The 27833-nt window shown below is 37.8% G+C and overlaps 3 protein-coding genes and 1 long non-coding RNA gene across 6 annotated transcripts; 3 read left to right on the forward strand and 1 right to left on the reverse strand.

The window, feature by feature from the left end:
* Nucleotides 1-2519: 2519 nt before the first annotated feature.
* LOC121787907 (phospho-2-dehydro-3-deoxyheptonate aldolase 2, chloroplastic-like) lies at nucleotides 2520-5639 on the forward strand. The gene is made up of 5 exons (XM_042186751.1): nucleotides 2520-3139; nucleotides 3611-3888; nucleotides 4007-4283; nucleotides 4384-4629; nucleotides 5238-5639. Exons 1-5 carry the CDS (start codon nucleotides 2624-2626, stop codon nucleotides 5490-5492), a joined length of 1572 nt encoding a protein of 523 aa, XP_042042685.1. The 5' UTR covers nucleotides 2520-2623; the 3' UTR covers nucleotides 5493-5639.
* An 11255-nt stretch (nucleotides 5640-16894) lies between these two features.
* On the forward strand, nucleotides 16895-19292 carry LOC121787528. The gene is made up of 3 exons (XM_042186284.1): nucleotides 16895-17679; nucleotides 18670-18780; nucleotides 18888-19292. Exons 1-3 carry the CDS (start codon nucleotides 17062-17064, stop codon nucleotides 19077-19079), a joined length of 921 nt encoding a protein of 306 aa, XP_042042218.1. The 5' UTR covers nucleotides 16895-17061; the 3' UTR covers nucleotides 19080-19292.
* Nucleotides 19282-21774, reverse strand: LOC121787527 (F-box protein FBW2-like). 3 transcript variants are annotated; one of them, XM_042186281.1, is made up of 3 exons: nucleotides 21581-21774; nucleotides 20542-20872; nucleotides 19282-20130 (listed from the first exon to the last, which is right to left on the reverse strand). In XM_042186281.1, the coding sequence occupies exons 2-3, from the start codon at nucleotides 20847-20849 to the stop codon at nucleotides 19479-19481; spliced, it is 960 nt and encodes a 319-aa protein (XP_042042215.1). In that variant the 5' UTR covers nucleotides 20850-20872; nucleotides 21581-21774; the 3' UTR covers nucleotides 19282-19478. The 3 variants fall into 3 exon arrangements, with proteins under 3 accessions (XP_042042215.1, XP_042042216.1, XP_042042214.1); XM_042186282.1 differs by having other exon boundaries at nucleotides 20542-20888; XM_042186280.1 differs by having other exon boundaries at nucleotides 20542-20863; nucleotides 21581-21773.
* A 4234-nt stretch (nucleotides 21775-26008) lies between these two features.
* On the forward strand, nucleotides 26009-26584 carry LOC121786495. Its single transcript, XR_006047206.1, has 2 exons — nucleotides 26009-26155; nucleotides 26235-26584. It is a non-coding gene; the product is annotated as an uncharacterized LOC121786495 (long non-coding RNA).
* Nucleotides 26585-27833: the final 1249 nt, after the last annotated feature.

The raw sequence follows: 27833 nt of genomic DNA on the forward strand, positions 1-27833 counted from the left end.
CTAATGATGAAAGTATACTTCATCTAATACCTTTATAAGTGATTTACAATATTATTTTGTAGTTTTCCCATTATATTTGAAATTTTCATTTATATAAAAAAATACTCTTGATACTTTTAATTTCTTTATTTTTCCTAGTATCATTATTTTTATTTACTTTATTCTCGATTATTCTTATTATTTCACGAAATTCACGAGGTATAATTTTTTTAAATCTCGTATCAAAATGCCTCAACTAATTATACTTGATGATTTTGATAATTAGATGAATCAATGTAATATCCTGACATTGATCTCATAATTTACGATTTTATATTTACTTGTGACTAAAGGTATTTCTAATCTTATATGTTATTCAATTGTTTTTTTTAAAAGCTCGGTCCGTTACGTCTCCACAATATCAATGTTAAATTGTACGTACCTGATATTTAGAGCATCCGCAGCGCTGCTCATCCGGACGGACGGTGTCCTTGCCGCTGGCGCGCCAGTGTGCTACTGGCCATTGTGCTCTTGCCGCTGGCACGACGCTGCACGATGCATCGAGCACGTTCGTGCCGCTGAGCAGGCTGACGTGGCGCGTTTTTTATTTTTCTTTTTTTAAAAAAATCAAATTTAATTTAAAAAATCAATTTTAAATAAAAAAATAGTTTCCCACTTCCTAATAAATTATATCCATTTTCTCTCCACTTTTAATTTATTTTTCAATTTTTTCCCCAAAATTCACATTTTCATCTATAAATACCCCCACTTACACACCAAAAATTTCACATCACACTACACAATTCTCATCTAAATTATCTCATCTTCTCTTATCAATTCTCAATCTTTCACTTTTACAAAAAAAAATGTCCGGCTCTGGCGATCACCCCTCCGACTCCCGCAGTTGGAACCACGAATGGTTCGGCTCACAACCATTCCCTAGTCCGGAAACGCAATTTTCGGCCCCTCCTCAAACCCAAGGTTCTCAAGTTCTGGGTGGCTACCGGCCTTACCCGGTGGACGACCAAGATGCCCCCGATGAGCGATACGAGTGGGCACCCGAACCCAGATCGGGAGGGAGCGGCGGCTCTCAAACTCCTCATCTTCCTACTATTACTCCTCGTGGTGTCCGCACCTCGTACACTCCAGCGGAGATGGATCAATTATTCATAGCCTATTTGATTATCTCTGAAGATCCGGAGATAGGCACGAACCAAAGCGGGGATAGGTTTGATGGCGCGTCTCTCGCCGGTACAATGAAAACTGCCCGGCTACAACCATCGAGCGCAATGAAAGTATGGTGCGCAATGCCATATTCAGAGCCAACGATGAAATCCAAAAGTTCCAGGGGTATTACCTCCAGGAAGAGCGGTAGGCGGGGAACGGCATGAGCAAGCTCGACATCATCAGTGCCGCCTTGACGACCTACCAATCCCTAAATTACAAACCGTTCAAGTACCTCATCGCTTGGCAGGAGGTGCGTGTGCATCCGAAGTATAGGGGAGGCGTATCATCCTCCTCCAGTTCCTCCAGCAAACGGTCGAGGTTGATATCCCTATCCAACGCCAGCGAGGATGAGGTGGCTAGCCAGCTTGCCGGAGCTAACTTGGATAGCTCCAACGCCGACCCGAGCAGTTCCCAACGCCAGCCACAAGAAAGGAAGAAGGCGACGGTCAACCACTGTCGCGCCACGACTCCATCCGCCCCCGCTCCCTTTGTGCCACATGAACCCCCACCAACTCGTTGTGGACCCTTTTGGCCCAACTCAATTTGGCTGATAGGTCAAATATGACCCCCGAGCAACTTGATTCACATTTGGCAATGATACGGGATCTCTGAAGAACATTGGGGATATGGCTAGAGGAATAGTATTCTATGGGGATATTTTTTAGCCTTTAATTATGTATTTTTTATTTTTTAGGATTTTAATTATGTATTTTTATTTTTTAGGATTTTAATTATGTAAGTTTTAATTTTTTTGTAATTTGTAATAGTATTTCGGGTATTTTTAATGCATTTTAATATTGTGAAATTTTTTTATTTAAATTGAATAATAGAATGATATGACCCTTGAGTATGTTCTTGCGGAAGAGCATGAATATGAGTGTTGTGCTTTTGGGAAAAAGTAAAGAGAAAAAATAATAAAAATAGGTCATCGTCCTCGTCCATGCTCTTGCAAAAGAGCAAGGATGGAGATGTTCTTTATATATTGTATTTACCCCAGTAACTAATTTAATCCTCGGTAAATTTTATTTTGACTAATCTCAATTTATTTTTATCATTTTAAAAGGCTAGTTCACATAAAATTGTTGCAATCATTTCATTTTTTCTAAAAAAACAATAGTTCCAAATTCCAACAACCTCCATTGTTGAAGAAGCAGACACCTAACCTTCTGAAAAACTTGTTTGACAACTCCATTTTAGATTTCACCAACCATATTAAATAAACAAAAATTAATAAAAATAAATTAAAAAGTGAAAAGAAAGATTTTCACCTACCAAACTCTCCTTCTATAAAAACCCATTCTGCATTTCAGCATTTTGCAGACATCTCTCTCTCTTCCTCACTCTCTCTCACACATTCCCCCCAAACACACACTAACAGAGAGAGAGCGAAAAATCTCCGATCAAAAGAGAATTAACAATGGCTGCTTTGCCGAACACCGCCGCCTTCTCCTCCAAATCCGCCATCCAATCTCAAGCTCTCCTCCCCGCCGTCTCCCATTCCCCCTCATTCTCCTGCGCCCCGTCCTCCGGCTCCGCCCGCCGCCACATCTCCGCCGTGCATGCGGCGGAGCCGGCCAAGGCCCCCGTAGTTGCGGCGAAGCCGGCGGCGGCGCCTTCCTCCGCCGCCAAGTGGACACCGGAGACATGGAAGACGAAGAACGCTCTGCAGCTCCCCGAGTACCCCGATGCGGAGGAGCTGGAGTCGGTGCTCGACACCATGGCGGCGTACCCGCCGCTGGTGTTCGCCGGAGAGGTGCGGAGCCTCGAGGAGCGTCTCGCCGAGGCGGCTGTTGGAAAAGCCTTCCTTCTCCAGGGCGGAGACTGCGCTGAGAGCTTCAAGGAATTCAGTGCTAACAACATTCGTGATACCTTCAGGATTATTCTCCAGATGAGCGTCGTTCTATCCTTCGGAGGTCAATTGCCGGTTATCAAGGTATGAATCTGTTAATTTTTTGAATGGAATCTATTGATTGACGATTCGATTTCGAATAATTGTGTTTAAATCTGAATTAGTTACATCAGTAGCTAGCGAAATGATGATCGTAATAAAATGAGTGTATTCTCCAGATTTTAAGGCTGATTTTTGATTGATTCAAAGCACATAAGCTAGATCTGCTTCCAATTTGGGGATTTCATTGTTTTCATGCAAACATTCTTTTTGAATAAAAGTCTGAAACAGAATCGGTAATTTAGGTTGCTAGTACAGCCCACTCTGTTTGGGGATTTGGCATAAATCATTATTGGGTTGACCTACATTTGCTTTAAATGAGTATAACAAGCCATTGATAGATAAATTTTGTCATTCCATGCCTTCTTTTTTTAGGGGTTATGCTATTGAGAATTCAAATTTCCAGATTCTGCTTAATCAACAGTGACTGATAATTTCGTGTATGGTTTTCAATAGGTTGGAAGGATGGCTGGGCAGTTTGCCAAACCAAGATCGGACCCTATGGAGGAAAAGGATGGAGTGAAGCTGCCTAGTTACAAGGGCGATAACATCAACGGTGACGCCTTCACTGAAAAATCAAGAATCCCGGATCCTAACAGGATGATCAGGGCCTACTGCCAGTCTGCGTCGACCCTTAACCTTCTCAGGGCCTTTGCCACCGGAGGTTACGCTGCAATGCAGAGAGTTACTCAGTGGAATCTTGATTTTGTCGAGAACAGCGAACAGGGCGACAGGTGTGTGGCATTGAAACGATCAGAGTCCTATAGTTTGATCTCGTCGTGTAATTTTTTAAATGATGCCCAATTTTGGCCTTTCAAGTTACTAAAAGTCCATGTTTGAATTGTTCAATAGGTATCAAGAACTGGCTCACCGGGTTGATGAAGCCCTGGGGTTCATGGAGGCTGCTGGACTCACAATCGACCACCCTGTGATGTCGACAACTGAGTTCTGGACTTCCCATGAGTGTCTGCTGCTTCCTTATGAACAGGCACTCACCCGTAAAGACTCAACATCTGGCCTCTACTACGGCTGCTCAGCTCACATGCTCTGGGTTGGTGAACGTACCAGGCAGCTCGACGGTGCACACGTTGAGTTCTTGAGAGGAGTTTCTAACCCTCTCGGCATCAAGGTAGCAATCTTTTACACACAGTTATAGAAGTAATTCTGAGTTACCAATTCTCAATCAATTTACACGACATGCTAAGATATCTATGGAATCCATTTTGCAGGTGAGCCAGAAGATGGACCCGAAGGAACTTACTAAACTCATCGACATCTTGAACCCAACCAACAAGCCTGGACGAATTACTGTCATTGTCAGAATGGGTGCTGAAAATATGAGAGTCAAGCTTCCTCATTTGGTGAGGGCAGTCCGTGCAGCCGGCCAAATTGTAACCTGGGTATGCGACCCTATGCATGGAAACACCATCAAGGCACCCTGCGGACTCAAAACCCGTCCTTTTGATGCAATCTTGGTATGTTCGCTTTCTTTTCTCGTCGTCTTATGCAAATACCATAATATTTTGTCTATAACGTACCTCAATCGAATTCAGTCATTACTTGAAGTGATAATGCTTGCCTCATGTATTAGACTTAGACCACTAGATGTACATATATATTGGTCTAATAAAACACGAGTTGAAACATTATGTTGTACAGAGAAAAACCCGAAATGTTGGTAGATTGTTGACATCAACATTAGTCAATAGTGCCTTGAAGAAAGCGTGTAAGGTTTTTTTTCAAAGGGTTCTACCAATTTTGACTATGTCAATTGATAAGAATGGTTGAATCATTAAAAAATCATTAAGCTCATAGTTGAGTTGAGGTAGTTGAACAATATAGTTAGGTGCGTGCCATTATTTGAGCTGTTGCTTTCTTGATTTTGCCACATGAATTATTTAAATCTAAGTAGGCCATCCTTGACAGGTTGCTTATGCTAAGAATATTCTCATCGGTGAATATTTTAACCCCGAGTGTCTCGTCGTTCTTCCTTCAATTGACGCGACTCTAGATCTGCACAATAATAAATTGTCACTCGAGTTCAAGTTCGACTCGTTTACTTACCGAGCTTCACTAAATGCAGGCTGAGGTGAGGGCATTCTTCGACGTTCACGAGCAAGAAGGCAGCCACGCTGGTGGAATCCATTTGGAGATGACTGGACAGAATGTGACAGAGTGCATTGGAGGATCACGGACTGTGACATTCGATGATCTGAGCTCGCGCTACCACACCCACTGCGACCCGAGACTGAATGCGTCGCAGTCGCTGGAGCTGGCCTTCATCGTCTCGGAGAGGTTAAGGAAGAAGAGGATGGCATCTCACAGCCTCCTGTCTTAGATTTTGAACGTGAATCCGCCGAAAAAGCCAAGATTAAAATTACAACTCATGTGATCTGTTGTACAAGTCATGTGGAATTTATGTTTCTTTTGTGAACTTACAGTGATTTTCTGAATTATTATTGAATAACTCATGTGGTTTCCTTCATTCTTGTGGTCCCTCTTCATATCGTGTGCTATATTATTAGCATCGACAAATATTTAATTTATTATTGTGCTTCGCTTTTGTGACATGAATGAAACGTGAGATTAATGGGAAACACTAGGAGATTGGAAAGTACAGGATAATAATCATGTTAAAATCGAATTTCTTGAAGTTGGTATATTGAATTGGGAATACATATGGGATTATACAAAACGACTATTTTTTGGGTATAAATGATGATACTTGACATAACTACCATGTACAATTTGAATTTTTTATATATGGTTCTTTAATTTTTATGTGCCATTTCGTAGGCTACGAAATGTCATTTTGAATATTATCCAACCGATCCGATAATCGCTGACGTTCGGATACCCAATACTCGCATATACAGGTTTTGGGACGGCTTTCGGGTACTATATATTTTAGGATTTCGTGGGTCGGGTTACCCAATCTAATATTGGAAATATTCGACTACCTGATTGACATTCCTTGTGCTTAGTTTTGTAGATAATTTTTTTTTAATTTATATGTCGTGTGAGTCATTGGATTATTAATTTCTTGTAAATTTTGAACCGATTTTGAGTATTTGGGTATTCAATTACTCGTTTCGGATAATAATGTACCCAAAATAAATTTTGGGATAAGTGTCGGGTATAGAGTTGAGTCAAATTTTGGGATCAAGTAACCGATTTTTGGGGTTGAGTATTTATGTATATCTGATTTGACACCCTCTCGACTATCTTATATCTTTAATCTGAATTTTGTTCCATATTTTCAGAGGGTGCAGATTTGGTGGAAATGGATTTGTGAAAAACACACGACAGATTTAGGGAATCAATTAGGGTTATTTGCAGAAATTCTGAAGTTGACTTGGGCTCAAAAGGAATAAGTGGGCTTCCTCAAGAAAATTAATTGGACTTGTAAAAGAAAAGAATAAATGTAATAGGCCCAAATGTGATATTATTATCCTTCTATGGACTAAATGAAAACAAAAGAAGAATAGCTGAAGTTAAATCAAAATACTAAATCACTCTTATACAATGAGGGCTGTGGATTAAACACAATCGTTTTAATACAAATATGAGTTTCCTATTTTTCCTTCTTTCTACCCTTTGATATTTTATTCATTTATAATGGTGCTGTTAAGGATAAAGTTCCTCAACGATAGGAAATCGCGTCGAACGTCGCGGGAGCTTTGCCCGTCGATCAATCCGGCGTCGAATTCTAGGGTTCGTGCTTTGTGCACGAGAGAAAAAAACCTTAAATTGCGTAAAAGAAGTATTTTATTTCTTGAATGAATAATATGAATAACAATGTCCACTATTTATAATAGTGAATACTAACTTAATGAGCAAGACAAAAGATATGGAAAAGATATGCAAATCCATAATTAACTAACTAACTAAATAATAATAAAAATAATAATAATAATAATAATAATCATCGTATCAACTCCCCCACGGTTGAAATCCACCTTGTCCTCAAGGTGGGAACCATGAAGCAACGATGAGCGTCGAGGAATCCTCCTGGGTCAAACATACACCGAATAGTTGGGCGTCTCCATGCATCATCTCCATCAAAAATCACAAAGGGATGACCCTTGTGGACATGATAATTCAGTTCTAAAATCTTGTGAATGCGTCCATAAATGCTTAAGCATAGAGTGTCATTTTGCGGAGGAATCGAACGGGCATCGACATCGAGTGATGTTAATCGATGATTCATATTTGCAACATTCTTAACATGTGATGAATCACTCAATAATTCCATTGACGTGTTGCACCTCATGGAATTACCAAAATCAATCTTAGCTTGAAGAACTTTGATTGGAAAATCATTCAGTTGCATCGAGCACTCTAACTGCCCGTGAACTTGTTCCTCCTCGCGCTTGTGATCCTGATTGGGTTTCGTCTCCTTCTCAGCCTTTTCAACTCCACAAAAACTAGCAGAAGAATCAAGAATCTTCTCGGCGGAATAATCAAATCTATCCTCAATGGATCCATCCTCCCCGTCTATCACCTCATTCGGAGGCAATTCTTCTGTCCGAAACTCTTCCGTGATCGGCATCTCTACGTCACTGGAATCAGAGATAGGTTCAACGAAAAACTGAAATTGGGCATGCTGCGGTGGATGCGGCAAATGTTGGATTTCAACAAACCCATTGGCAGGGGTTGATATCGGGACAGCAGCAGTGGGCGGCGGCGTGGCTGTCGGTGGACACCAGCAGGACGGTGAGTGTTGCGGGGGTGGTTGTGGCCAGTAGAGTGGGGGCTTCCTGGTGCAGCGCTGCTGTCCAACGGGCTGGTAGTTTTGGTGGGGTAGGTTTGCGGCGGCGCCTGTTGTCAGCGGTGGTTGTTGATAGTCGATGGGCTGGTGGTCGTGGTGCAATTGGTGTCTGTCCGGCTTGTATGGAGGCAGCGATGGATTCTGAGGTCCGTCATAAGGACTTCGCAGCAGCGCGTACGAATTCATGTAGGTGTAGGGCGGCTGCGGGGCTGCTGGAGGGTTGAACTGGTGGCGGTAAAGCTCAGGATCATACGCCGACACAAGACCATAGGTCGGGACTTGCTGGTTGGGACGGAGCTGGACGTAGTTCCACGGCTGTCCGTTAGGTGGGTTTGGTGGGGGTCGCAGCAGTGGGCGGCTGATTGGAGGCGGCGGCTGGTAGCAGGTGATCTGGAATTGCTGCTGTGCGACGGTGTACAACGGGGGGGGGGGGCATCCGGTGGGTCCGGTTCGGGTTGCAACGGAGGGAGCGTTGCTGCTACCCTGCGCTTATGCTCAACCAATCGGGTCTCGAGTCGGGCGAGACGAGCGTGGATATACTCCCACGTTGCTGCTGTTGAATTCAGTTGCAAGCCTTCGGATGCTTGCGATATCTCTGGCCATGAATGAAGATTGACTTCGGCCATGAGTTCGAGAATGAAAGCACCATGATGTGAATCAAATTGTACATTTTTATTCCCCTAACTTTACATGATTTATATAGTTTGATGCTTTCAAAAGTATGTTTTGTGGTGTAGGAAGAGGAATAAATGGTGAAACAAAGAATGAAGCTCGGATTGTGAAAAAGCTGTCCAGAAAGCTCTCAAAATTGGCCACCCGGCCGGGTTAATTTCATGCCCAATAATACACCCGGCCGGGTGATTTTCGCTAGGCACGAAAATTCCAGCAACGTCTAAAAAATGGCCACCCGGCCGGGTCAAATTTCAGCTGCAAAAATCTACCCGGCCGGGTAGGTGATTTGAACTGCAAATTGGCAGTTTCATACGGCAGTTTCCTTTCCCAAGAAGAAAAAAGGCAGAAAGGCGTGAAAGAAAAGAAGGCTGTCAGGAGGAGAGATGATTGATTAGAAAAAGAAAGAGGTGACGTGAGGGGGTTTGATTTGGTTGAACAAAAATTGAGGAAAGAGAGTGGACTTGGGTGGTGGCGAATTCACACAAGTTTCGATCAACTTTCCGACGATCCGACTCCAAATCTCCACTCCACTCAACGAGAGCTCGAATCCTACGATTTTTATTGCAAATTTCACCATGTTTCTAGGCTAAGCTCTCTTTGTTGCTCCAAGTTGTAATCTAGGCTTGTACGGATGTTTTTACACCATCAATTTCATATGTTTGTGTCCTACAATGTGCTTAATTTTATTCACTATGTTTTTGGCTAATGATGTAGTGATGTTAATTCCTTTGCTATCGTCTCTTTAACATAGCTTAGGATTGATCGTTTGTTGGTATGCTATCGATTTAGAACTGTTCAGGGGATAAATTGATAGTGGATTAGGTAAGTGATTATAGTAGACGACGTTCGTTCCCGCGCATCTGCAGGAATTAAATGTCGTTGAAAGTTGGTTCATGGAACAAGTGTTCAGCTGACTGTGAACTATACGTCGTAGACATGTTCAGTGCACGCGATTAGGTTGATTAATTAATCTCAAATATGTGCTCTTAATATAGGTGTAGAACAATACAAGCTTACTGAGCAACTTGGAGTGACATCTTTTTCCTATTTGAAAAGTCTTCCTTAGTTTGTAAATTTAGTTTTTTTAGTCTTGTCAATTCTTGTTAAATAACATACGCCTCCCTGTGGTTCGACACTCGAAGTACTACAGTCGACTCTGTACTCTTGCAGATAGATTGTAATATTAGAGCTATTTTATTAAACTTGTGTGTTAATAATCCATTAATATAAAAGCTCGAAAATTACACATCAAGTTTTGGCGCCGTTGCCGGGGAGGCAACTGGTTATTTAATTTAGGATTCTTTTTGTTTTAATTTTTGTATAATCTTCTAACATTTTATTTTTTGTTTCAGAGTTGTAGCTAGAAGACTAAATCGAGCCAACGACTTTAAACAAAGGCGCTAGTTGGGAGGCAACCCAATGAGTTTTTAGTTTTTTATTTTCTCTTAATAAATCGAGGGTTTTGTTCGCTCAATTCTTTCCTTCGATGTATTTTTATGAATTGAGTATTTTGTTTTCTTTTTATTGTTTTTTTTTTCTTTTTGTAGGAGCAACATCGAGATGAGACTCATATTGGAGCTTAGGAGGAAGCACACCTACAAAGGAAAATACACCCACCCTCCCACCCGAATGCACTATGGACATCATGCCAAGTTTGGGGGAGCTCTCTTTCCCTTTACTTTATTTTTGTTCTTCTTTGCATGCATTGAGGACAATGATGCATTTAAGTTTTGGGGGGGGGGGGGGTTGTGAATGATTTATGATGCATGTTTATTGGGTGTATTATATGCTAAAGTGTTGTGAATCATGTAATTGACGGGTGCATGCTAGATCTTCGGCTTTCTGGTTGGGAAATCTTGCTTGATCTTACTTGATCCTTGAAGCTTAGGATGGATAGAATCTGTGCATGAATTTACTTGAAAGAGCATGTTGTGATTACAATCGATTTCTTGAGTTGAGGAGAGTATGAAAATCGCATGTCTTGTGGAAATTATTTTGGGTTGATTTGCTTTATCGAGTGAAGTGCTTGCGTTCGTTTGTGTCAACGATTTGGGAGGATAAGGCACTAGGATGAACTCTATGGCCAAATGATCACATGCCTAGTCCATCAAATGATCCCCTAGAAGCCACTTTGAGCTTAATTCCCTATTTTTTGTGTAAACACTTAGCCAAACACTTAGCTACTTAAATATGCCTAATTTAAGCCTCATCAATTGACCTTGCTACTATTTGGGTGCTAAATACAAGTTGAGTTTGGTGTTTTGAGTGGTGAGTGTGGGGGTGGTGAACTGTAAAGAGTAGACTTTTCTAGACTTGATAGAATGTGAAAAGAATGAAGTTCTTAGAAAAAAAAAAGAAAAAAAAAAAGACGACCTCCAAATTCGCAAAAGTCGAGGTCTTTACAAAAAAAAGAAAAAAGAAAAGAATAAGCTTGATGGAATAAAGATAGAACTTCTATATTTGTTTGATGTAATCTTGTCTAGAATAGATCTCAAGTTTGGGGGAGTTTGAGTTTGGTTGTAATTTTTCGTTGGTTGATCTTTGGAAGGAAGTTGTAGGAGAAGAATTTGGCACTCAAATGTGTAGCCTTTGAGCCACTATCCATATTGATCCTACCTCATCCCTAGCCCCATTACAACCTTGAATTAAGACCTTGGACCTTATTGTTGATGCTTGTGGATGTTTTGTAAATAGCTTGGTAGAGTTAATGAAGTTTGATTTGAAATCCGCGAGTCTACGTGATTAGTAATGCTTGACGAGTCAATGATGACGGTTTGAGTTATATGATCACATGCTTGAACTTACTTTGAAATGCACCTTGACTTGAAATTCTAGGTTGATAAGTGATGGTTCATGATAGTGGGAAATCTTGATTGGAAATGTTGGGGGTCTAGATCTTGTCATTCATGTCTCTATGTGATTCACGCTTATGAAAACTTTTGGAACAACTTTTGTGAGTTGAGCTTCAAAGTGTTGTGTTTTATGTGATCTTGCTCGAGGACGAGCAAGCAAATAAGTTTGGGGGTATTTGATGTGAATCAAATTGTACATTTTTATTCCCCTAACTTTACATGATTTATATAGTTTGATGCTTTCAAAAGTATGTTTTGTGGTGTAGGAAGAGGAATAAATGGTGAAACAAAGAATGAAGCTCGGATTGTGAAAAAGCTGTCCAGAAAGCTCTCAAAATTGGCCACCCGGCCGGGTTAATTTCATGCCCAATAATACACCCGGCCGGGTGATTTTCGCTAGGCACGAAAATTCCAGCAACGTCTAAAAAATGGCCACCCGGCCGGGTCAAATTTCAGCTGCAAAAATCTACCCGGCCGGGTAGGTGATTTGAACTGCAAATTGGCAGTTTCATACGGCAGTTTCCTTTCCCAAGAAGAAAAAAGGCAGAAAGGCGTGAAAGAAAAGAAGGCTGTCAGGAGGAGAGAGGATTGATTAGAAAAAGAAAGAGGTGACGTGAGGGGGTTTGATTTGGTTGAACAAAAATTGAGGAAAGAGAGTGGACTTGGGTGGTGGCGAATTCACACAAGTTTCGATCAACTTTCCGACGATCCGACTCCAAATCTCCACTCCACTCAACGAGAGCTCGAATCCTACGATTTTTATTGCAAATTTCACCATGTTTCTAGGCTAAGCTCTCTTTGTTGCTCCAAGTTGTAATCTAGGCTTGTACGGATGTTTTTACACCATCAATTTCATATGTTTGTGTCCTACAATGTGCTTAATTTTATTCACTATGTTTTTGGCTAATGATGTAGTGATGTTAATTCCTTTGCTATCGTCTCTTTAACATAGCTTAGGATTGATCGTTTGTTGGTATGCTATCGATTTAGAACTGTTCAGGGGATAAATTGATAGTGGATTAGGTAAGTGATTATAGTAGACGACGTTCGTTCCCGCGCATCTGCAGGAATTAAATGTCGTTGAAAGTTGGTTCATGGAACAAGTGTTCAGCTGACTGTGAACTATACGTCGTAGACATGTTCAGTGCACGCGATTAGGTTGATTAATTAATCTCAAATATGTGCTCTTAATATAGGTGTAGAACAATACAAGCTTACTGAGCAACTTGGAGTGACATCTTTTTCCTATTTGAAAAGTCTTCCTTAGTTTGTAAATTTAGTTTTTTTAGTCTTGTCAATTCTTGTTAAATAACATACGCCTCCCTGTGGTTCGACACTCGAAGTACTACAGTCGACTCTGTACTCTTGCAGATAGATTGTAATATTAGAGCTATTTTATTAAACTTGTGTGTTAATAATCCATTAATATAAAAGCTCGAAAATTACACATCACACCACTTGTTAAGGATGAAGTTCCTTAACTCGTTATTTTGCGTCGAACGTCGCGGGAGCTTTTGCCCGTCGATCAATCCGGCGTCAAAATTAGGGTTTTGTGCGTTTTGCACGTTTGAAAGAAAAGAGAGTAAGAGAAAGTAAAATAGAAGGATAATTGATATTTCTTGAATTATAGAACTAAAGAACAATGTCCACTATTTATAATAGTGGATACTAACTTAATGAGCAAGACAAAAGATATGGAAAAGATATGCAAATCCATAATTAACTAACTAACTAAATAATAATAAAAAAAAAAAATAATAATAATCATCGTATCAGGTGCTCTATTATTGTTATGTTCCTTTTTTGTCTAGTTATTTTTTTTCTTTCGTCTTTTTGTTTTCTTTCTTTTACAGATTTTCTTATCAATAAAAGTGCTGCTATTTAAATTTTCTAACTACAAATATTATTGTGTGAGCGCAAAAATTATTTAATAGAGTGTAATTATCTAAAAGAGCTCATAAAAATATAAAAATGACTGCTTATTCCAAATAAATTTACTTTGTTTTACTTCTTTCTACCCTCTATTCGTGCCGAAATTGCTTCACACCACCATTGGTGGTGCTCGAAAACCGCTTTGTCATATCCGTCCCCTATTTGATGTCCCAGTTTGACTTGATACGAGTTTTAAGAAAGTGTGAAGAAAAGTAATGGAATGTAGGTCTCATTTGTATATTTTAGTTTTATAATAGAACGTGAGTGTAATAGCTTAGTGAAGTGTGTGATCCACTGCTTAAACGAATAAAAGTAATTGGGATTTTAAATTATGGGCGTCCCAAAATAGTAAATCGGGACATGATTTTGTGGACGGGATGGAGTTCATCATTTTACATATTTTGTGATTATGTAGATATGCTAGGAAAATGCCCAGTGACAATGTTGTCAGAAATTTGCAAGCACAACCGGTGCTCGGTGTTTGATAGTTGGAAACGATTGTTAGTATTTAATATATACATGATACATACATTTTTCAATAAGTATAAGATTATCACTAGATTGTTCAATGTGATGATTTCAAGGTTGTATTATATAAAAGTTGAATTGATTATTTTGATAAATTTACGTGTATACCGTGATAATTTTATGTTATTTATAGTATAGTTCTATTGGTAATTATATTAAATCATTTATAAACTGAAAGATTAATTACAAGCAGTTAATACAATGTGATAGAACTATTTAGAATATTTTGCAAGATTAGATAATTTTTGAACTTATGTACTATATTAAATAAGTTATGAGCGAATACAAAAATAATGAGTTGAGTTATGTTTTACAAGTTAGAAAAATAAAATAGTACTAGCACTCTTATCTATAAGGAAATCACTAAGTTATAATCCATGAAAGAAAGAAAACAAAAAAAGACGAAAAGAGAAAAAATAACAAGTGAAAAGCCAAAAAGAAACAAAACACTAGTAGCACCTTTAAAAACTGAATAAAATATTCAAGGATAGAAAGTGGTAAAAGTTGGAAACTCATATTTATACTAAAACGACTGTGTTTCATTTCACAACACCATCGGTTGTGTTTAATCCATAGCAGATGATCCTCTCCGATGCAATGAGTGACTCCTAAAATCTATAACAAAATAATAACAATAACAAACTAAATAAATCAGCCACTAAGCATGACATCAATTTTAGGTTCCTAAAGTTTAGCACTAATTTTAACAAGCTTTGGCCTTCGGCTCATGCCAAGAAGGTCAACCATTTGCTAAAATCACGCACAATATATGAACTCAAGTTTGGTGTCAACAATGATGAGCATCATAACGCAACAAAAGTAATAATCAATCGAATACTAAGCACCGTGCAAATTTCAAGCATCATGCAAATTTCAAGTCAGATGAAAAAAATCCGAAAATCAATCGTCCCCTAAATTGTGTTTTTCGGTTCCTAAACATTGTCAGATGGTAAAAATCTATCGTCTATCATTGACGATTTAGAATTTATAAAACAAATTCAAGTTGTTCTGCGCAATGGGGGTCCAAGGGAGAGAGTCTTCTGGAGGATCAAAGGCGTAATGATAATGGGAACAACTTGCTCATATATACACCTGTCGCAGTAGTTGTTACGAGGGAATTCTTTCCGGTAATCTGACTGATCAGCTGATGGAGAAAGTAGGCAATGCAAGGAATCTGTCGAAGTTTCAAACTTTCTATTCCATATCTGACTATTCTTTTTTTTATTAGGTGTTTTTGCTTGAGCTGTACGAGATGAAAGTCTCATATACGGTTCTGAGGGGGGGTTTCGCCTATCTCAATAAGTCTATGATTGGTTCGAAGAACGTCTCGAGATTCAGGCGATTACGGATGATATAACTAGTAAATATGTTCCTCCCCATGTCAATATATTTTATTGTTTAGGGGGAATTACTCTTACTTGTTTTTTAGTACAAGTAGCTACAGGGTTTGCTATGACTTTTTACTATCGTCTGACCGTTACTGAAGCTTTTGCCTCTGTTCAATACATAATGACGAAAGCGAACTTTGGTTGGTTAATCAGATCAGTTCATCGATGGTCAGCAAGTATGATGGTCCTAATGATGATTCTACATGTGGATTTAGAGAAGGAGATATTGTTTTGTCAAGGGGTAAGATGGGGTTGTCAAGCAGGGATGTTCTTGGGGTTTGTTATAGCCCTGTTGCTTCTGATATTTTATATCAGCCCCGCGATCAAAGTGGGTAAAGAGAGCCTTCTGGAGGATCACAGTCGCAACGATAGCGTCAACGACTTGTAGATATATTCATGTGCCGCAGTAGCTGTTACGAGTGTTCTTCTAAGCATCCGCGAGGGAGTCCTTTCCGGCAATCTTACTGATCATCTAATGGAGAAAGTCACCGAAGCAAGTAATCTGGCTTCCCAAGCGCTGTCGGGGTTGAAGGAGGGCATGGTGTTTTATCAATGAGTAAGATGGGGTTGTCAAGCGGGGATGCTCGTGGGGTTTATCATTGCCCTATTGCTTCTGGTACTTGTAATCAGCCCATCGATCAAAGTGGGTAAAGCCACCATGGAGCTTGTGCTAACCATGGTGGTGCCAACCATCATCAGTGTTGCGTCGCCATTTGTTGATTCATGGGCGAAAGCAAGAATTCAACACCGGGAAGACGCTTGAAATACCTGTGAGTTGATGATCAAAATTGTATCTTACATTGACCAAATTCCAAAGGTAAGAATTTCATTCATTCGCTTTACATCGACCAAAATGGTAAGAATTTGAATTAATTTCATTCATGATGGTCTGGATGATGGAGAAGGATTAAGTGGTGGGATCCTCTGCTGTGCATTTCAGCACAACAACCCCTACAAACTATTAAAATAATATATATTTATTTAATTTATTTTATTTCTTTGTGTGGAGCAGCAGGGCTGCGTGCTGAAATGCACTGTAGAGGATCCCCATCCAAGGATTAATGAAACATGATTTTAATTACTCCCTCAATCTAATGAAGATGACCCATTCCTTGGGTGGCAAGAGAATTTATGCAAATTTATTTTGTGTATTAAGTGGAGATAGTAAAGTAAGAGAGAGAAAATAAAGTAGAGATAAAGATGTTTCCATTTGTAGTAATGAGTCATCTTGGTTGGGACAAACCAAGAAGGAAAGTGGGTCATCTTTAATGGGACGGATGGAGCAATATATTGTGGATAGTGGATATTTGAAGTTTTAATTATTACTCTCTTCGTCTTTGAAAGTTTGTCCCATTTTTCTATTTGCGTCTGTCCCACAATATTTGTCACATTTCACTTTTTATCATTTTTGGTAGTGGACTTCATATTCCACTAATTATTCTTATGACTCATATTCCACTAACTTTAGAAAAATACTCTCTTAAAATCTGTGTCCGGTCAAAATATGATAATATTTGGGAGATGGAGGGAGTAGTATGTAAATTATTAAATAGCTTGAACGAATGCAATTTTAGTAATATATTAGTTTCATGTGAAATTAGACAAATGCCTCTTCTTCTCGTCTTCTCCACTGTGTCCCTCACCAAGATTTAAGCAGTTTGCTTTTCTACATAGTAAACGATTTACTGTTCAATTAAGCAACAATTCCCAATTTTTGAGAAGCATGGATGATTAATCCCTAATCGCAACCAGAGAGAGAAAAAAATGGCAGTCTCTTTTCGCACCATCTTCACAAACAAGAACCCAATCTCTTCCCTAATCCCTTTCTCACCGACTCATTTCCCAAAACCCCCAATTTCGCCATTTCAACCCCTAAATTCACGACCCCATCTCCCCAATTACGCCTTCTTGACATGCCAATCCCGCGTTTCCCCCCTCAGAAAGGCAACCGCCTCTTTCGGCGACCTCCAAATTGACGGCAGCAAGGGCGCCGGCTCCAGCACTTTCAATTTCGACGATCTTCTCTGCAATCTTGAATTCTTGAGCCTAACTATCTCGGCTGCGGTCTCGTTGTATGCAGCGGTGAGCTTCGGATTGCAAAAGGGGGCGGTTCTTGGGTGGTTTGGGAGCAAGGTTTTTGTGTGGCAGTGTGTGGTGTTGGTGGCGAGCGTCGTGGTTGGGGCGGTGATACGGCGGCGGCAGTGGCGGAGGGTGTGCGGGCCCGGGTTCTCGAAGGGGGCTAATTTGTTGAGGAGAGTGGAGAAATTGGAGGAGGATTTGCGCAGCTCGGCGTCCCTCATTCGGTTTCTGTCGAGGCAGCTAGAGAAGCTCGATGTTCGGGTTCGGGCCGCCCGGAAATCTCTGAAAGAACCGATCTTTGAGGTGATGTTGGTTGTGTGTTTCTTGTCGATATTTTGTTTTAGGTGAATTTGGATGAGATTTATGTGTTTATTTATAGATATGGTGAAGTTTTCGTTTCTTAATAGCTTGCATTTTGTGAAATGATTAGTATCTTGTGTTGAATTGGGTATTGCTTAGTTGCTATATGTATATGACTGTATGAGAGATTGGATGATATAAGGATTGGAAAAAAAAGGAAATTGAATGATCAGTTTTAGTGTGTTTAGGGTGAGGATTGAGGATACACAAAGGCATGTTGCTCGTTGGTGTTTTTTCGTATAGTTTATGGCGTATAGGTCTGGCGTAGGCCTAGTTTTTGTAGGAGGAGAGGGTTTGATCAATGGTTTCTCAATGCCCTTGTTGTTGCTCAATGCCCATGCTCTTTCTTCTCTTTATATGTAAAAGAGAATTGTGAATTTTCTTAAAAAGAATCAAGAAGGATACAGCCTTGAGGTTGTAGGACATGCTTTCAAGTTTGACATGAGTACTTCATATATTCATCATTCAAAATTGCAAAATTGATACAGGCCACTGCTGTTTCTTGTTAGGGATCGAACGGTAGGGAAGCGAATGTTGGAGTAGATGCTGGTTGTTGAACAAATCTTATTGGTTCTTGGTCATTTTGGGAGTCGGATTACTGACTGGAAAAGTCTAATTTAGTGCTATGAAGTCTGTGTTGGAATAAGAAGCTTACAATGATTTTGTTCAATCAGCCTTAGAGTATGAAAAGCATAATAGGATCCTAAACTATTTAAGATGGGTTGATTAGAACATGTTTCGTGATGCCTTTCACCTCTATTAAAAAGCCCCAGCAACTTTCCGTTTTCATATTTATATGAGGTGCTCAACTGCTCATAACGTACACCATTTTCTGGATCGTGTGGAGTGGTTTAGCAGCATTGCTTGTGCTTTGATGGACTCTGGAAGTTTCTAACTTCTGCTTTTTCTTCTCCTTTCCGTTTTCAATCTCAGACTGCAGCGTTGGCACGGAAGAACTCTGAGGTCACTCGAGCATTGGCAGCACGTGAAGACGTTTTGGAGAAGGAACTCGGGGAGATTCACACTGTTCTGCTAGCTATGCAGGTACTGCAAATCTATAAGACTCATATTTACCATCTCTGCTTGTGCTACAATGATATCTTTGAAACTTATCACTATTCATTTTCATTTCAATCCTGAATTTCATTTAGGAACAACAAGAGAAAGTGCTGAACCTCATCCTTGCTACTGGAAAAGCTAGGCATCTGTTGAATAGCAAACCGACACAAACTATCAGCCCGAACAAACCAGAGGCTTCAAACTCATCATCAATGGACGGCGAACAAAACACAGAAATAGGCAACAAACTCGAGACTCTGGATGTTGCGAACGCGAGCCAATAAACGCCCAGAGCCTCGTCTGAATCTGTGGTTTGGTTTTTTTGACAGTCGAAAGAAAATTGATGAGTTCATGTTGTTATAACTGGACATAGGGAGCTAATAGCCCTATGTTTAGTATGTTTGTTGTAACATTTCATCAATATAAATTTGTTGGAGGAGAGAACCATGTGTGTATGTCACAAGCTTAATGAAATGCAGCATCAAATTTTCATAGTAGTCAATATTATTGATTTGATTATTGCAGAAAAGCAGTAGGAATTAGCAACTGAATGGCCAAATAGTTCCTTACACATTTATACCTTGCAAAGCTCACACAGTTAGATGTATTACAAAGCACACACATTCAAAGCTGGCAGACTAACATGACATGTATCTCACAAAGCAGAAGATGCAGATACCAACTTAAGGAGACTGAGGCCAATCATAACCAATATCTGCATCGTTAACGTCATAGTAAAACCACATCCCAATGTCCTCTACAGGGAGTTCGTCTTCCCAGAAATCGTTCTCCATCATCTCGTTGTACTCATCATCCACGTCGTCTGCAAAGTCCCAAGGCAGGTACCCGGAAGAACTCGAGTTATCTGAACAATTATCCCAGCCATTCATATCATAGAAATCCACAACAAGGGGTCCAACAATCTTCAGATTAGGGAATCTCTTCACCAACTTTTCATCCAGCTTCACCTGCCAGCATCCTCGTATATCCAGCAACTCGAGCTCTTTGCAGTTTTCGATAATCTTGACTACGCTTGATGTTTCGACGAGCAAGTAGGCAATCTCTAGATGCTTCAGTTTTGGCATTGTGGCAGCGATGGCTAGGCCTTCATCGTCTTGGGAAAGCTTGTCGATCACCTCCAGCGGATGCATTACCCTTCGCAAAGTGGTGAGGTATTTACAGTGCTTCCCGACTGCTTCCAGGGCTTGAGCACCTATGTTGACGCAGTAACTCAAATCGAGGAAAGTCAGACATGATAGCTTTGCAGCAGCCATCTCCATTACTGAATTGTTCATGTGGCTTCCGGGCAGTTGCAACGTTTTTAGAGATCGAGCACTTGAAACCAAGGTGAATCATATAAGACAATTCTGAAAAGGTATAATATGACGAATAATGTGACAAGACAATATTGTACACATTATGCAACATGATATTGATACCATATGTGCTAAAAGACATCCTAATCAAACATCACATACTGCCTAGCGAACGAGCGCTTATGGTATTAGAACTATTCTACTTAAGCATATCCCCCACTTAATACATCTAATAACATTGCAAGAGCTGCAATCTATGCAAAATACCAAACTTTAATGGATGACACGAACAAACACCAAATCAAATCACAATGCACAAATTTGGCATCATCCATTTATTCCCACTGCATTTTTACCTTATTACGAGAAAATTATAAGTACATTACTCAAACAAAAAAAAAGATTCGAAGAAAGCACGACTAATACTTACTGATTAACTATGAAGAAAATGCTTTGGTCACTGGCAACACCAGAGACGCTGAGCTTCCTGAGCGAGCCACAGCTTCTAGAAACGAGCAACTGAAGCAGCCGTTCAACGACTTCACGCTCATGAGTCCTGCTCCACTCAACAATGTCTATCTCTTGCCAACAATACGGCCCAGACACTGCTTTTCCCCAAGACTTGCAGACTCTTGGCACCACAGTTAGCAGCTCAACAAGAGACAGATTCTTGAATATCAGCCCAAGTGCATCCGGTATCAGTTCGTCCCATTTCGGAAAATCACATGCCTCGTCCATTTTATCTCAACCCTCTACACAAACTGCATAAAATCAAGACTTTGCAATATAATCTAGATCAATTCAAAGGAAATGTTCCTAACAATACAATTAATTCAAATGAACCACAGACAACATAAGGAAATGCAAGATGAGAAATGTTGTGAAACAAGACAATTAATTGATAAAGAAGCATTATTAAATAACCACAAGTCTGACTCTCTTTCCCTTCATTCTTTTTTTCTAGGAGAGACTCAACAAGAGTTCTAATCAAGCAGCAAGCTGAAAATCACGTACTAGAATTTTCCAATTGAATTCATGGAAGAAATGATAAAGACCACTAGATGAAGGGACCAGGTCTACTGAATGGTGCAGCAGCAGGTAAGGAATAATAATAGTACACAATAAATGCAAAGCCCAAGATTTAAACGGAAAACGGAACAGAAGCGATGATCAATACAAGGACATCAGAGTCCAAATCCAGCTCCCAAATTTGCAAGAAAAAACAAAACTGATAAATCCCAATATGAATCAAAACAGCACACATCAAATTAGGGAAGAAAAGTAGCTGCCCCCACATCATCAGATGGCCTCAACAATTTTCAGGAAATGGATCGAAAATCCAAAATCAGAAATTTATAATTTTCCAGAAAAATAAATGACCTTAATTTGCTGCGCAGGTGGGAAAGCTCAAATCTTGGCAGCCTTGTTACAATTACGTTTAACTAGACACAAAAAGATGATTAATTTACCTTGTAATAGGAAGCGATTGAGCACAATCTGGATCTATGAAAGCATGCGGTTTGGTTTATCCACGAAATTGAAGGAGGAGAGGAGAGGAGAGGAGAGGAGAGGAGAGGAGGGAGGGAGGGAGAAGGAAAGCAACACAGCAAAAACAAATGAATACAAACAAAAGCAGATTCGATATAGGTAGTAACTAAGCTTCTCTCTCTAGAAATCTCTCTCTTAATTTGGGGATAATTACGTTACATATACAAAATGTTTCTCATTTTTTTTATATTAGCACAAAAAGTTTGAAGTTTACCTAAATCTTACAAAATATTTTACTCGTGTTTCAATTTTATACATTCCGTTATTTTTGTTTGGATATCGTTAACTCTTTGTCTATGTGAAGTACAAAATGTTTCATGATAGCACAAAAAATTTTATCATTGTTTCATATTAGTACAAAAAATTTCATCATTGTTTTATGGTTTGTACGTCACATAAGTGAAAAGTTAACATCGTTTAAACACATGTAACGGAATGTATTGAATTGAAACACAAGTGAAATATTTTGTATGATTATGTAAACTTCAAACTTTTTGTACTAATATAAAACAGATGTGAAACATTTTGTATGAGATATGTATTTACCCCTAATTTCGGATATTTTTGTGACGTAAATTTGTGACTAATAAATAGGCATAATAAGTTTGCCTCTTTTGAAAAATGGCAAATTGAATTTAATGAAAAGTATATACTCATAAAAGGAGATGACATGAGATCATGAGATAAAATAAGTACTTTGGTAAAATCTGATAAAGTAGAAGTCTAGAAGAATAAAAAATGATGCTTTTATAATTTTATTTCATGCTCAAGCATTTTTACCTTTTTATTATTTATTCATTCTGAAGAGGGATGATATATTTATAAAAAGAATAATATTCATAAAAAGAATTAATTGAATTAACAATTATAGGTTACTAGTAGAAAGAGTACATCACTTTTTGTTGACGAAATCCGATGCTACTTTATATATAGATTTGGATGAATCAGGAAAATGGTGTGGAATGGGAAATTAGAGTAAAGTAGTGTTTGTTACAAACCGAGTAAGAGTGTTTTAAAGAAAATAATTTATCTATAGTAACTAATTTCATTAGTAAATCATCCTTACTAGTCCATCCATATTTCAAATGATGGATATGGAACCACTTAGTTTTGTTTTTCTAATATATTGTTAAAATGATCTACTATGTATTATGATAGTTTTTTAAAGTAATATTATTAATTATATTTATGGTAAATGGGTTAAATCATCTTCGTTTTAATATCTACATTTTTTATTTTTTGTCGTTTGTGATTATTAGATATTTATTTGATTGTTTTATTCGTGAAAATTGCGACGCTGTTTGGATATGTTAGAATTAGAATTAAATGCATGCTTACTGAAGACGTGAATCCGACAATAAATATAACCCGAAAGTTTATTGCGATGATAAGAGATTATGTATATTGTTTGTTTATGCGTTATTTGTCGTTTTTGGTTAATACTAACTGAAGATGTGGATCCACTAACAACAAATAAAATGGGAAAATTTATTGTGGAGATGTGAGATTTTGTATGTTGTTGGTTTATGCTTTATTTGTCGTTTGGTTTGTTTGTCGTGACTAGTTTTGTCGATGTACTTTTGATCCTCTTTCAGCATTTGCGTTGATTGAGCTGGTGTGGTTGTTTATTTCTTTATTTTGTTTTTTTATTTTCTATAATTACGATGATTATTAGTTAGATTTTGTTAGATTTGTATGCTACTTACTTTCACCAATTCAAACACTTAAATGTCAAAAATAAGAAATTTCAATAAATAATAGTACTAGTAATAATTACATGTACTTAACTAATACCTAAGTTTCTCTTTTTCTGTCTCTAGAAATCTCTTTCTTAAATTTTCTGATATTTTGTGAATTGCAATAAATAAGAGTAGTAATAATCAGTTGATACTTATTTTCAAAGATGGCAAATTGGCTATTTGACTTTGATGAAGAATGTATAATACTCATAAATATAAGTAGACATGAAATAAGTAGTATTACTTTGTCAAAAGTAGAAGATTAAGAAATTAATGGTTTTATTTAATGCTCAAGCATTTTTATTATTTATTTACTCGGAAGAGGGATGATATATTTACATTATTCCTCTTTTCTATTTATTTTAGAAGGTGATGAACTGGTGTTAGTGCGTTGCTTCAATGAAAAGTAATATTCATATGAAGAATATTTTGGTTGAATTAAAAATTATAAGTTATTATTTGTAAATAGTACTATATGAGTATATACCAATTTTTATAGACGAAATCAGACGTTACTTTTTATTTGGATGGTTCAGGAAAATGGTGTAGAATGGGAACTTGTAGTAAATTTAGTGTCTGTTACTGTTATAAACCGAGTAAGAGTGTTTTGAAAAAAATATACAGTATTATATATTTTGGAATTATTTACAGTCGCTTAAATACTAATTTCATTACTAAATCATCCTTACTAATCTATCCATCTTTCAAATGATGGATATGGAACTACTTAGTTTTGTTTTTCTAATGTATTGTTTTATTTTTCGATAAAATAAAGGCTTAAATCATATTTTAAGTAGGTGAGCAAGTAAAAAAAACAATCTATAGTTAAAACTATCTATAATGATAGTTTTCAAGTATTATTTAATTAGTACTATATTATATGGACCACTTTCAAATATAACCATGTTTTTATCTTAGGCATTGTTATGGTAAATTGGTTAAATGACTTAAATCCTCTTCACTTTAAAATATGTAGCTATTGTCGATTGGCGCATTGTAAGTCTGTTCTCTTGATTTTCTTTTTCCTTGTTATTTATGGTTATTGGATCCTTTTTAGGTTACTTTTTCGAAGAAATTGCGGCGTTGTTTGGATATGGTGGAATTAAATGTATAGTAACTAGAGACATAGATCAATGATACGAAAAAAAACCCGGAAACTTATTGCGATGATATAATATTTTGTATGTTGTTGGTTTATCCACTATTTGTCGTTTGTTTGTCGTGCCTACTTTTGTCGGTATACTTTTTGTTTGCTTTAGGCCTTTGTTTGGTTGAGCAGATGTGGTTGTTTAGTTCTTTATTTTGTCTTTTTACTATTGTGTCTAGTCAGGATGATTATTCAGTTAGAATTGGTTAGTTTGTACGATATATAGCTATAGACGTAAAATAACTAAAATAACTAAAATTCATTATAGCGACATGAGGGAATAGTATTATATTTCGAAGTTGTATGCCATTGATAATAGTAGTACTTGTTGGAAATTCGTAATCGTGCATTATACTCTAGTTTGAATTTGGTTTGTATTTAGAGCAATAATATTAAATAAGTTTGAATATAGTACTATTTTATTCTAGATTATCCTTAATATGTGAAGTATGGACATAAAAAAATGTGTTCAATGATCTTAAAACTCCAAAGTAAAATGCTAATCCAAGGTGGAGTGGACTCATGTATCTACAAACGAACAACCCAATTTTAACCTTCGCCAAAATGGGCTGTTAGGCCCATAGTGAAATTCCGATATTAAAAAATCATCTAGAGTAAATTTTTGTTTTTAAAACGTGGTAATCAATTAATAAGAGGTTAAATAGTTACTTGAAATTTTATTTTACATGCATTCGACAATTATTCCTAGAGTAAAACACATTTCATTTGCATGCACATCATTAAGTTCAATTCATATTACACATTTATTACGTTATTATATATGGAACAAAATATGGCTGAATCTCAAAAAATTCGATGATGATTTACTCGTCTCCACATGTAGTAAAATCATCTTAAATCTAATGTTTGAATCTTCAGTTTACTCAAATATCGTTTTCGCTTATCGCGTGGATAATAATCTGCCAATAATTTAGGACTAAAAAAATAAGGGAAGCACGTTTCTGTGTATAAGAAAGCATGTTCTTATCGTTCTCTCTTCCTCCACCTATTTATAAATGTCTTAATAAGCTAGGTTTGGGTTTCAAGAATTAAGGCCAGTCTAACCTCTCAAGCTCCTTAATTACAATAATTTGATTACCTACTAAAATATTTACTCATCAATAAAATTTAAAGTTAAAGATTAAATATTTTTGCGCATAGTTTAACTAATTCTTCTTCTACATGGGAATTAAAGTCGATACGACACATCTCATCTGCTTCTAGTCGAAATCAAATCTTTGAGTGTCAACTCGAACAACTAAATGAAAAACCACCATTGATCATATTTAAAAAAAAAAGCTCATTGAGACAATAGCCGATATCCGAATCAGTTCGATTTTCGTGGCTAGACCCGACCCGTACCGAAATTGGAAAAGCTTAAAAGTAAAGGGACCAATGTGCAAAAATCCCCCCAACCCTATTTATATCGAAAGAGTACGTAGACTGCGATTGATCATTTTCCCCTCTTTCATAGCTTTAATTGCTCAAATACTCTGCTATTTGAAAACAATGCAAGCATGTTCATCATCGCCTCCACCTCCAATTCTCCATTAATTTCCTTCGCCTTTACTGTCGCCTTCTTTCTCCTCATCAATCCTTCCTCTTCTTCGGTCTCAATCTCTCTCTCTCTCTCTCCTAATTTTTCTCTCTCTTTCTGCAAATATGCATTTTAATCGATTCAATTTCTAGGGCAACTTTGTGGCGGAGGAGAAGGCGAGATTGGGATCGACGCCGCCGAGCTGCCAAAACAGGTGCAACTTGTGCCACCCGTGCATGGCGGTGCAGGTGCCGACGACGCCGAGCCGCGGCCGAGTCTCTCCGAGTCGGATCGGCGGCGATGAAAACAGGTACTCCAATTACAAGCCGGTCGGATGGAAGTGCAGATGCCAAGGCCATTTCTATAACCCTTGATTGATTATTATTAATCACAAACCATATTTCTAATTATCCTAATTTGATTTTTGATAAATAATGCAAGTGTATATTTTTGCGTTGCTTGTTTATTTAATTTAAACCGATAATTTTAATGAGGTGGAATATATATGGAGTATTATTTAAATTAAATTGGTTTAGGGTCCCTGGCATTTAGTACAGATTGTACAGAAATAATTTCTGATTATATTCAGACTGACTGGGGCTGTTGCTTTTATAAATGATGGCAATAAATTCTCTTTTTCGATCTCTACAGAAATAAATTGACTTAGGTTCGTTGTAGCTCCTTACTTAATAGGGTATAGTCTTAACGTGCCTCATTTGAGGGTATAATTTACACACGAAAAATATCTTGAAATTTGGTCATATTTTAGTCATTTTAAAAAATTGGATAGTAAAACTATGGAGTTAAAAATTTATCCTTAATTATCTCAGATTGGATTTATTTTTTATGAAATTATGATATGACATATAGTTGAAAATCTTGTACATGGACATCAAGTTAAACAATGTTATATATTAGTAAAGAAAATGGCAACGATTAATTAAAAAGTTTTCTTGCCATGGCATAACTAAAAACAAATCCAAATTTAATGGTTTTTCCCCGTATTCGAATTTGACCTTAACAATTTACTCATTTATTAATCCATTGTATCAAATTCCTTAACAATTTACTCATTTATTAATGCATTGTATCAAATTTGTATATTATGTGTACATTGGACTATCTTTAGATGGAATGGAACAATTTTATATTGGATTCTCAATTTTAATAATCTCTCAAAAAAAAATTAACGACAACTTTCTCGTTTACAAGGATGATAGATTCGAGTATGAGATCAAATCCCTCTATCTATAATGCGGAAATTTATATATTCGTCTCTTTTTTTTGTCGAACAAGGAATGTATCGATTAAATCGAGATAAAAAGAGTATGATATTATTTCAAATGAAAAGTAAAATAGGAGATTAAATACATTGGATTTTAGATCAATAACTCCTACCAGTAGATATTTATATAAATGATGATGATGATGATAGGGCAAACACATATATAAAATGACAAGCAAAGCAGGTAGGGGTACCTTTGCCCCAGCCTTGAACAATCATTGTCAAGTAGGTTTTGTAGCACTTATAAGATATTCCCCAAGATTAATGCATTCAATGTGTAAATATGCATTAGGCCATGCTTCATCGTCGCTGCCCGGCCGAATGGAATCATCCGTTCGAGGCGTCTCTCTCGACATGTAGAGATTTTTTTTTATCGTAAAGACTCTAGGCATTTGAGTTTGAATCCCAATTGGATGCCTTTAGATCATCATAACACAATGCCAACACATGTAAGATCATGTGAATG

Source organism: Salvia splendens, chromosome 22 (assembly GCF_004379255.2).
Source record: "Salvia splendens isolate huo1 chromosome 22, SspV2, whole genome shotgun sequence".
Lineage (NCBI taxonomy): Eukaryota > Viridiplantae > Streptophyta > Magnoliopsida > Lamiales > Lamiaceae > Salvia > Salvia splendens.